The sequence below is a fragment of the Ipomoea triloba genome, chromosome 10 (genome assembly GCF_003576645.1).
Source record: "Ipomoea triloba cultivar NCNSP0323 chromosome 10, ASM357664v1".
In the NCBI taxonomy this organism is placed as follows: Eukaryota; Viridiplantae; Streptophyta; class Magnoliopsida; order Solanales; family Convolvulaceae; genus Ipomoea; species Ipomoea triloba.
Genome location: NC_044925.1, coordinates 17,126,209 through 17,138,793, shown reverse-complemented (window position 1 = coordinate 17,138,793; position 12,585 = coordinate 17,126,209). Strand labels below are relative to the sequence as shown.

Here is a 12,585-nt window from a genome sequence, read left to right as displayed (position 1 = left end):
AACTTATCCTTACAATACAAGCACATTGCTTTCTTTGTACCATTATCAAGTTCAATTTCTTCAAAATCATTCCATACTGTTGACGTTTTTCGCCGTTTTTTTGATATGATTGAATCATTGGGAAGTTCACCCCTACTCACTTCTTCAGAATTGTTACTTTCAATTGGTTGACTTGAAGAAATTGATGGAGTTGTAGTTGTAACTTGCACGTTAACTTGTTCAGGAATAGATTCATTTGTATTGTTACTTGTCATCCTATATAAAGTATTAAGTTTCTAACATTAAACAAGTAAACATACTAAACTAGTAAACATATTCAATTAACTAGTAAACTTATTCAAACATATAAAGTAATTTATTACTGAACTAGTAAACTTATTCAATTTAATAAACAAATAATTAAAACCAATAAACCTAAGAGAACCAATTTAGTAAATCAACATAACCAATAAACCTAACAGAATAAACAAATAATTAAATAAACATAACCAGTAAAACTAATAAAACTAATAATTATGCAATAACCAGAACTTAACAAATAAACCAATTACAACTAAGTATAAACAGAACTTCAACTAGTATAAACAAAGCTTATATGAACAGAACTAAGTATAAAACTTATACTTGCTTTCTCATATCTGGAACCAGTAAGGCAAATCCATAACAGTGATATCGGGACGAAGCCGCCGCGACCGCCGGATGCAGCAGCAGCCGCGACTGCCGGAACCACCAGCAGCCCCCCCCCCCCCNGCCGGAACCAACAGCAGCCGCGACCGCTGGACCCAGCAGCAGCCGCGACCGCCGGACCTAGAGAACAGTACGACTGTACGCAAATAGCCAAAAAAAATAGTCCAGTACACACTAACCTCGCTGGAGGAAGGTCGCTAGCTCTCCGGTCGTCGTTGTAGTGTCCGGTAAGGCGGTGACTCCGAGTCTCCGACGAGCACGAGCAGGCATGGACCGCGGACGCACCGCGCACGGTCGACGACTTAGCGAATTGGGGATGGGGAATTGGGGATTACTGAGTAGTGACTAGTGAGTACTGACTAGTCGATTAGGGTTATTTAATTGGTTACTTGAAACTTGAAAGAGATATATATATATATATATATAGTAGGGGTTATATTATAAATATGAAAAGATAATAGTTATAAAATGAAATATATAATAAATATTTTATATATATAAACAGGCCCGGCCTGCAGGCTCGTAGGCCAGGCTTTTACATATAGGCCTGAGCCTATTTACATTAATAGGCTTTTAAATAGGCCTAAGCCTAGCCTTTTTACTAAACAGGCCAGGCCAGGCCAGGCCTTAAGTAGGCCAGGCCGTAGGCCCCTACGTAGGGGCCTGGCCTATTCCCACCCCTAGCTGGAACCATAGATTTTTGTCTAGAGCGGGTAGGGCAGTTCTTCTTAAGAGTGTTATACAAGCCATTCCATCTTATGCTATGGGTGTGTTTCTCCTGCCAGTGGGGTTGTGTAAGGAAATTGAAAAAGTCATGAATTCTTTTTGGTGGAAGGGGGGTAAGAGGGAGAATAAGGGCATTCATTGGAAATCCTGGGATAAACTTTGTCATCCTAAGAAGTGGGGTGGGATGGGTTTTAGAAGCTTAAGGGACTTCAATTTGGCTATGTTGTCTAAACAATCCTGGAGACTTATAAACAATCAAACATCCTTAGCAGCACAAATTTTTAGGGCAAGATATTACCCTAACTCTTCTTTCCTGGAAGCGAAACTTGGCACAAATTCCTCTTTTATTTGGAGTAGTCTTGTTCAAACTCAAGACATCATCAGAAAGCATAGCAAGTGGAGAGTGGGCAATGGTTCTAATATAAATATCTGGACAGAGGATTGGCTCCCGGATAAACAAAATCCAAAAGTGTGTTCTTTCCCTTACCCACTAATGGAAGATGCAAAAGTTGCAGATCTTATTGTACCAGGTCAGAATAGGTGGGATGAAGAAATGGTCAGAATTATTTTCTCTGAAAGGGATGCTAACCTGATTATGAGTATCCCTTTACCCAAGCAGCAGAGTGGTGACAAGGTTATCTAGGCAGCTGATGAAGATGGGAGATAAGAGTTGCTACAAAGCAATTAGAGGTGATTATCAGGATATTGACTCACAACCATGGTCTGCATTGTGGCAGTTACATATCCCTCCAAAGGCTAAGGTTTTCTTTTGGCAGGCATGTACTGATAGTTTACCTACCAAAGATCTCTTACGTCAAAGGAAAGTGGAATGTGATGTACTGTGCCCAATCTGTGGTAATGTGGATGAATCTATTGCTCATCTTTTTGTGGAGTGTGTATATGCCAGAGGATGTTGGAGACTTTCAGGGATGCATGTGAGGGACTTAGCAGGAGATTCTTTTCAGACTTGGGTTAATCATAATTTTGGAATTCTGGACAAGGCTCATCAATGCATCTTTGTGCTTATCTGCTGGGAAATCTGGAGGCAAAGAAATGAGAAGTGTTGGAATAATCCAAATATCCTCCAACAGCGGCAACTAATCAGGAAAACTGAGAATTTCTTAACTGCATGGAAAGATGCTACCACACTGCATGAGTTGGCTAACCGAACCCTCCCTATCCCGGATCAAAAATGGACAAGACCTCAAATGGGTATGCTCAAGATGAATGTAGATGCCGCAATAAATAAGAACGAAGCAGCGATGGGTCTCGGTAGTGTCATACGAGACGAGGAGGGCAACTTCATTGCGGCAAGAGGAGTTCAATGGAAAGGTATCTTCACGCCCAGGGAAGCTGAAGCCGTCGCCATCCGGGAAGCGCTAAGTTGGCTAAAAGCACATAACATGGATAATGTTCAAGTGGAATCAGACTCCCTCCAAGTTATTCAGAGCCTGAAGTCCAAGGGTGGAGTGTCCTCTTTTCATCTTATTATTGATGATATCAAACACCTTTTACATGATTTCTGTAATGTGTTCTTGTCCTTTACCAAAAGATCAGTGCATCAGATGGCCCATGTACTGGCTAGGCAGTCTAGTTCTTCGACTGATCACTCGGAGTGGTTTCATCACCCTCCATCTATTATTTGTAATGTGTTGATTTCAGATTTATGTTAATAAAAGTTTCGTCTTGTTTTAAAAAAAAAAATGACTAAAATTCTTGTTTTTCCTTTTTTTTTTTCCCTGATTCAACCGAGAACAACCTCTCCCTATTTTTTCTGTTTTTTCCCTGCTTCTCTACCGTACGCATCTGTCTCTCTTGTCAATTTTTTTCGAAATTGATCAAATTCGGTCGTACACTATTAATTTCTCTCTCGCCAGAATTTTTTTCGTTGTTTCCCCAGGTTAGGCCAGTAGCTCTCGCCTCTCTCTCTCTCTCTCTCTCTCTCTCTCTCTCTCTGGTTTTTCCTCTTTCTTTGTCATCCATTATTAACCTCTCAAAGCTTCTCAAAATGGAACTCATTAACCCATTCCAAATCTACGAAACTCCAGCTAAAAGAACATCCCTTTTTTGCCAAATACTCTCTCAAACCTCTATCCTTTCTTCTGAAGATCAAGCAAGGGTGTTAGCCTCTATTGTTGAAAATCAAGAGCTACTTGATGATCTTACTGTCAAAGAATCCAAGCAATTGTTCTCATTGACCAAAGAAAGCAATGTCACTCCTTGGCCGCTGCAAAATTCGTCCGTCTCAACCGAACGCGAACAACAGGGAACTCCTCAAATTTTGGTATCTTTTTCTATTGCTATGGTTTCTTTGCATGTTTCTAGCACTGATATATCCCCGAATGCTCAATCTACTGTTGAATGTGTCTCTAAGTTACAAAATTTATCTTTTTTGTCATCTCTTGCTGAGCCTAGTTGTAGTGTTTCTACTCCTAATATGTCTGAGTCTGTCATCATGCATACTGTTAGTAATCCTTCTTTGCCCATTTCTCAAACTGATAAGTCTCAGTCCTTGTCTGCTGAACCCGTATCTTCCACTGTTATTGAGCCTATTTCTACTGTTAGTACCAATCCGTTGGGTCCCACTATTTCTGCTACACCATCTATTCAATCTAGGTCTCTCTTTGTAGATCTTCCTGCAGTACCAGTACCTCCCGAAATACCTATCACGGACCAAAATTGTCCTATCTCTGAGTCTGTCTCCCCGTCTTCAACAGCCTTGGTATCTGAGTTGGTTTCAAAATTGCCTGTCCCGTGTCCTGCTTTGTCTATCCCATTGATACAGGTACCTTTAGAGTCCCCTTCCCGAAAGGGAAAAGAGAAGGTTGGAGAATCTTCCTGTAGTAAGAGAAAGATGGATGAAGCTAATTTAGTTGTTGTTGGCGAGAAAAGATTGGGTAAGAAGTCCAGAATTCTGGTATTTACAAGAATGACACGCTCAAAAGTGGAAGACTCATAGTGAACGTGGTTTCATACTTTAACGAGAGATAGATCTTGATGACTTGGTAGCAAATTGCAATATAATTATCTTGTTAGCTGACCAGAATCTTTTTCGCTCGGTTCAAGATATTGGGTCGTACTTTGAATGGTTGACAGTGGAGTTCTATGCTAACCTATATCCATAAACCTTTAATCCGAATGATAAAACTTGGTATCACAAGGTGTTTGTTCGAGGTTCTATGTATGAGTTTAGCCCAGGTGTGATAAATGAGTATTTCCATCGGACTGCATTGGAAGAAGATTTTGAGCCTACTCTTGACCAGCTTGCTGCTTCTCACCTCTTAGCCGAAACAAGATCTTTCATCTAAGGTACTTACTATAGTTTACTCTGTCTTATTTCGGTTGGCTTTATGCAACTGGTTGCCCACTTTGTCCACTTCTGTTGTCTCGAAGAAAATGGCATCGTGTTAGACATATGGTTCCTTTTGACTTGGGGAATATGATTTTTCATCACATTATGAGTTTTTCTAAGCACAAAGAGCCTAAGGTCCATCTCCCGTTTGCAAGTTTGATTTATGCTTTGCTTTCTACTCAAGGGTTCACACCCTATAAGAATGAAAGTTATTGGATCCCCCTGCCAAGTATACTGTGGACTTAAGATTATCTCAAAGACATCACTTTGATGATCGAAGCTCTCTTACTGCTATTCCGACTCCAGTTTCTTCTGCACAGCTTGCGTCTACACCATCTGGTTCCTCTTCTTTTCCGGTACCTCCTCTCGCTGATGTTTCGGATCTATCAGTTTCTTTAGTTGTTTGTGGTTTGCGTGCTCGTGTGTTGGACTCTCAGGCATCTCTCTCTCTCATCAAGACATCTATCTCTACCCTTCAAGTGGTTGCAACTTCTATGGAGCAGACTTTGGTTGCCTATATGCGTGAGCTCATTCACTTGGAGCTCATTCGTACCTCTCATCTTGTTGTTCATGAGGAGCCAGTTGATGCATCTGATGGCTCTGCTTCTTCCTCTGTCCACTAGTTTGATCACCCAGGGTTGTTGGCGTTTTTTTTTTTTTTTTTTTTACAAAAAATAAGGGGGAGTGATTATGGGGGAGTTTTATTTGAGTGAGGGGGAGGATTTTTGTGACTATGGATTATATTCGGTTTAATTGGTTGCTATGGTTAAATTGATGATTGGTTGCTATGGTTTAATTGATTACTGCTTCTAGCTTTGGTTAAATTAAAGAGTTATGGTTGGTTTTTTGCATACTGTTTCGCTGCTGGTTATTGGTGAATGATTGCTGCTACTACATGATTCTTAATTAAATGTTGAATTAACATGTGAGTTGGTTGCTATTGGATTGAATTAACATTTCAGTTGGTTGCTTTTGAATTGAGCGTCAATACGGTAACTGCATGTGGCATGTGATTGGAAGCAGTTGGTTTGTTTCTTGCTCTAGCTTTAATCTCTGTATTCTTTAATCGTTACCAAACTTACTTGAGGCATACTATTTAATGAAATAATTGCTTTACTGTTTGAAATGCCTAAAGTTTAGTTTGATGAATATATTTTGTCAAATAATACCAAAGGGGGAGATTGTAAGTGTACAAATGATACACATACCCTATGTTTTATTGGCTTATTATTTGTCAAAACATATTAATTATTTTTGTAAGGGTATGTTAGTGTTTTGGTAGTCTTTTATTCTCCCATACTGAGATAGACAAGCTATAGCTAACATAGGATCCCTGAAGTATTTTGGACCACTCAATGTTATAAGTTAAAATAAATGGTCAGAATTTATTGAATGAATTAATCAAGTCAGATGAGGATCACATGAATTGTGGAGTTGTTTGAGCTAAGATTTCAAATTAGGAAGTTACTATTTTTTAGTATAAAAGGGCGTGGGTTGTATGTGATAAAACTCACTTCTTGGTGAAATTAAAAAGGCTACATGTTGTTCATTCTCCCACCATACTGTCGTAAAGATTAGGAAGAAAAAAACTTGAAATATCAAACTAAGAGCTAGATTTATTGTTCAATTCACATGCTGCTGGAATGGGAGAAGCGAGATACGTGAAGCTAAGTTGAAGATCACATGCTGCTGCTACAAACATTAAAACTGAAGGTTTCCTGATTGCTACTATGATGAAGCTTGAAGGCATGCAATGTTGAAGATCCAATCATAGGTGACAAGATTGGTGTTGGTTAATGAACCTGGTGTGTCCTGGTTGTATAATTCCAATTTGTGTAATCTTGGGTGGTCATCTAGTGGATTAGGTAAGCATTGAATTGCCCCGCAGACGTAGGAGGATTGCTCCGAACTACGTAACAAATTCCTTTTGTTTGAGTTCTTTTTCTTTTTATATTCGTTACATTATTTATTTATTTGATATTAAATTAATAAATTGTTCAGAGTGATGATAAGAATGAGTAAGAACCCTTAGGATTATCTTGCATTCAAGACCCACGATCCAATTACAATATATATATATATAATTTTTAATTATTATAATTATTTGGGAACGGGGTGGGGCAGGGAGGGGTATCCCCGTCCCCGACAGAGAATTACATACATACCCCGTCCCCATCTCCGTTCTCCAAAAATTTTTCTCATCCCCGTCCCCGTCAGGGCGGGGATAGGAGATTCTCGTCGGGGACGGGACACATTGTCATTCCTACTAAAAAGCAACATGTATCCACTTTTAACAGAATCCAATAGCACTAGTCAACAAAAGACGTTGATGCAGGAATTTGATAAACAAGCTTAATTGGTATCCCGATCATTTAAATGGCATTCAACTACTTGGTGATTCCAATCTCCTATGGATAAATCAATAAAGTCTGCCACCTTTTTAAGACCATGTACATTTGATAGATCAGTGGTGATGTATGGATTTTCAGAGTCCAGGAGCCCAGGTTTGTTGTCCTCCCATCTCCAATGCGTATTCTGCACCCTTCTTTGAGCAGATCTTGGGCAGACAGGATGGAACGCCGACAATAACCGGGTTTGCACCTAAGATGGCTTGAAAGAAATTATTTTTAGGAAAGTAAATGGCATTGTATACTTTGGAAGCTAAAGATTCTGCATTGGTGATAAATCTCCATCCTTGCTTTGCTAGAAGCACCTTGTTAAACATATGAAAATTCCCGAAACCCATACCTCCCGACTGTTTAGGGCCACACACTTTTTCCCATGACAACCAGTGGAGCCCTCCTTCATTATTCTGCCACCAAAATTTATTGAGAATATTTTCCAAAGTATTACAGAATGTCTTAGGCAGGAGGTATATACTCATCCTCTATGTCGGCATTGCTTGTGCTATAGTCCTAATAAGAATTTCTTTCCCAACTCTAGACAGTATTTTCTTATTCCATCCCCCACACGCTGTTTGACTTTGGCCTCTATGTAAGCAAAGAACCCTTTCTTATTACGCTGAATACCAAGTGGCAGTCCCAAATATTTACCTAGGCCTTCTATACTAACAACTCCAATGTTGCTGACCACTGAGTTTCAATTTGCCTCTACTGTGTTACGGCTGAAAAAAAAAATGCATGATTTAGCTAAATTTATTGCTTGTCCAGGTTGTGCTTCATAAGTAGCCAAACAAGTCTTAACAACTCTGGCCTCCTCATCTTTTGCCTTTAAAAACAGTAAGTTGTCATCGACCAAAAAAGATGTGAAATACTTGGTGCCCCCTTGCTACTTTGCATCCGTGAATGCTCCCTATTTTTATTTGTTCCTAAATGAGAAACGAGAGACCCTCCGCACATATTATGAATAGATAAGGTGAAAGTGGATCGGATCACCTTGTCTAATGCCGCGAGAAGGGGAGAAGAGTTTATTTAGTGCATGTTATATACCCCAATTTTATTTATTTAAAAAAGAGTTATATATATATATATATATATATATATATATATATATATATATAAAAGTTTTAAATGTGAGACTTTTTCAAAAAACATGCCCTCTTTTTGTATTTTATTAGTTTTAGATTCTTTTTTTCTTTATTATATCTGACATATATATAAAAAAAAATTCTCCCCTCCAAAAAAAAAAAAAAACTCATAAAATGTGAATTAATTAAACCATCTAAAACACTAAGAAAAATAATTTTTATTTACAAAACTTTTGATGAGTAGAGAAGTCTTCACTAAATGCATTTGTTAGGAATAATTGTATGGATTGATGATTTTAATGATACATATATAATAAGTTAGGAATTTAAAAAAGCAAAATTTTCATATTTCAAAACAAGTTTTTAGTAGACATTAAAGCAAAAAGGTCTAGTCAATACAACCAATGTAGACTTAGCACAAATAGTTAAAATTGAAAAAGAGTAGAGAGTATAGTTTAAATAAGCACAAAACGATTCAACAAGACTAAGAGGTTGAGAACCTGTATAGACCTCTCAAGCTGATACCGTTGAGTAGGGCCTCCATAGCGATCCGATCCTTCACAAGAAATAATAGAATTGTGAAACTCAAAGAATACATTATTGTCAATAGCAGAACAATGAACAAATCAAGTTGGAGTGGTTAGGTGAGGAACATGGAGAACTCATATAATTAAGGATAAATTAGGAAATCTCAAGAAAAAATATAAATATAAACAATCTGAACCTTCCATTTGATATAATAATTTGACCGCCATTTTTTCTACCCATTATAGGCCTAACTTTGTTTGCCTCTTATTAGTATATAAAATAGATTTCCTACTTGGTTCTACATCTTGGTCTCGCTTGATATACTTGGTTTGGAGTGAGACAAGGCTTAAGGTTGTCCCCAATAGCAATATTATCACGTTTTTTAAGAAAGAATTTTCCACCTTGGAAGTGAGAGAGGGAAGAGAGAGACAAAGTGAGACCCTCCTGCAAATGAAAGGATTTTGCAGTCAAGTGGACCCCACTTAAATTTGATTGGTTGCATGTTATAACGCGTGGATGCAGTCAGAATTTGATTGGTTGCCACTGCTGTATTCTTTTTTTTTTTTTTAATTAATCAGCTTTTGTTTTATTTTTGTTTTCTTTTTAAAAAAAAAAAATTCTACCATCTTCTCTTTCCTAATCACTCCTAAAAAACCGTAATAAAAACCCACTATTGAGGAAGGGCTAAATAGGGAGCAAAATGGACAAACACGCCACCCAAGATGTCACCCGGACTGCCTGTGGATGCCTATCCCCGTGGCAATCCCATTTTTGGGAATTAATTCGGCATACGCGGACTGCCACTCGGATGGCTGTCCCAGTCACTATGTGACGCAGCTTCAACTTCTAGGTTAATTTTGACCATTTTACATTTAGAATTAGAATTTATTGTCTTCATTAAGGTTGTAGCTTTTTAAGTCTTCTTTCCAGTGACGCAAGAGTTAGTTAATTTGGACATTTGTATGCTGAGATATGGTCAAAATACCAAACCGTTATCAATATGTGTGAAAATTTCAGCTTTTTTTGTTTTTTTGTTTCACTTTTGCCTTGATTTGTCCTTTTGATCATGACCACTGAAAACATCACTCTTTGGCCATCCAAGTGATAGTCAATTTTGCTCTAGAAAGTCTTCTCTAACCCCAATCATGATTATGCAAGAGATCTTCAAAATCTTCCTTGTGTTTTCTACTTTCAGGCTACTGTCTTCGACATCATCATCCATCACTTATCTCTTCCTTTGGTTTTGTCCCTTAGCTCTATAATCTTTCCAAATCTCTAACGAGGATTATCAATAAACAAAGTGTTATGATGAGTATCAAAATTAGGTATGTTCAAAGCAAGATAATGATGGATTTAATTAACTTGGGGTCTGATTTATTAAACCCAATAACTAAGAAACAAGGGAAATATAGTAAATTACAAAATAACGAGATAGAATTATGAAAAGACAAAGATGTGTATCAGATTCACAGAGATAATTTTGTATTAACGCTTTGTATTACTCTTACAATAGTTACATGATTCAGACAAGATAGAACATGATTCCCTTAATGAGACAAAATTAGAACTTTTATACTAGAAGAAACCCGTAACCGCACCCCTAAACAGGAGGGAACGATTACACCTGCCATTGACCATGGCCGAGGCCTCGCCCAGGAGATCGGCCGGGACCTCGCCCAAAGGGTCGGCCAAGGCCCGGGTCGAAACCCCTAGGGCTTGAACATAATTATAACACTCATAAAATTAACTTAAACTAGTAAATTACCCATGCGATGCACGGATAAAATTGTTTCTTACATTTAGATAATAAAATTTAAAAAATTGAATTATAAAAAATTTTAATATTTGAAAGTGTACATTTATTTGATTTTAAAATTAGTGCAACAGTATCACTCAATTAATTGAATAATATATGACTCGTTTTTTTGCAATTATCTTGAAAAATTAATATGTAATATGATAAAATAAATATGGAAATATGGGGAAAATAATTTAATTGTAATTATTATAAAAATAAATCCAACGACCCATGTTGAGCTTAATTATCATAATAATTACTAGACAATTTTTTTTAATGCTTGTTACAATGCAGTATCTGTTCATGTGCCACTAGACCACAAGGTCTTGGCAATTACTTGACAATTATTATTAGGAAATTATACTTTTATACCTTAAGTATATTCTATTTCACCATATCGGCTTTAGCTTTTTTTTTTTTTTGATAATAATAAACCTTCATTAATAAATAATAGGAACAAGTACAACAAGATTCAATGGAATGTAAAGCCATTCTATACCGTCAGACAAAAAACTAAAATTTTTAGCTAAGCTAATAAAACTTAAGTTCGCAGACTGTGTTACAAGCGAGTTTTGTTCCTTATAGGACCTAAAAAATTTTATCAAATGATTGATGACCTTACCGAATGTGTACAAGTCGACCTCTGAATGAAACAACTTGCAAATCACCTGAGTCTTTTTATTCTTACTGAAGTCCATTGACATTTTCCCCAACTGAAGGTATATATCCAGCGTTGTCCTTTTGACCGGTTCATCAGTGGGTATCCTCCCAACTGAACTGATGTTCATGAGAGGCATTCTTTTGTCGTCTACTTCGATCAGGATGAATATCACACTGGCCATGACCTTATATATCCTGAAGCACTCCAAAACGAACCTCGAAATATAACGAGAAGGAAAATAATAAACTGTAAAAACAATGCAGAGGAAGATAACTGCAGAAACTATGCAGAGGGAGACAAACCAAGACAATAAAAGGATAAAGGACAATGAAGTTAAGAGCTCGAGAAGCACAGGTCTCAAGGCTATCAACCTATTACCCTACCCACTATTTTATTATTAATATATATTTATAAATATAGACGGCAACGGTGGTGGTGAGGAATGGCGTTGGTGGCGTGCGGCGGTGAGTGGTGGCAGGTCTGAGATCTGCAGAGGGAGCGGACGGAGTAGCTACGTTTGGGAAGTTTCTACGGTAGTGGAAGACGGAAGGATTGCTGCTATGGTGGAAGACGGAGGTGTTGCCGCGGTGGCGGACGACTGAGATGCGGTGGAGGTGGAAAATGGCCGGTGACGAAGAGGAGAAGAAGACGGGGACGGGGAGAGGGAGACCATATATGAATGAATCAATTTTAATTATTATAAAAATAAATTCAACGACCCATATATAATTGTAAATATACTAATATCTGTTTAATTATTAACTTAATTAACTTAATCCGTGCAATTAATTCTTTAACTACATAATGATTAGTAGGTGATTATATTAATATTATGTAGTTATAATTTTATACTTAAGTATAAAAATATATAAAGAGATATTAGCATAGTAATTACACTCAAGAATAATAATGATAGTTTATTTTGTTCCATAGTATTATATATATATATATATATATATATATATAGGGCAGGGTGCAGGTGCGATTATATCTTCTCGTGCGGTTGTGCGGTACTCACCTTAAGCATTAAAACGGCACACCTTAAGTACACAAACCACGCACCTTAAGCTATAAGCATAAACCACGCACCTAAAGTTTTTAAATGGTGCACCTTCAGTTGAGAATACATTGCGCACCTTAAGTACACAAACCACGCACCTTAAGTACACAAGCCACGCATTTTAAGAACACTAACCACGCACCTACTAAGGTTTTAAAATGACGCACCTTAAATATCAACAACTCACGCACCTTAAGCATACATATCACGCACCTTAAGAAGGAAAACAACACTGCTTAAGAAGGAAAATCACGCACCTTAAGCTTTAACACTTACGCACTTTAAC

General features: G+C 37.5%; 1 protein-coding gene across 1 annotated transcript; it reads left to right on the top strand.

The window, feature by feature from the left end:
* The first annotated feature begins 1,450 nt into the window (after positions 1-1,450).
* LOC116033219 (uncharacterized mitochondrial protein AtMg00310-like) lies at positions 1,451-2,056 on the top strand. Its single transcript, XM_031275976.1, has one exon. It carries the CDS (start codon positions 1,451-1,453, stop codon positions 2,054-2,056), a length of 606 nt encoding a protein of 201 aa, XP_031131836.1.
* Positions 2,057-12,585: the final 10,529 nt, after the last annotated feature.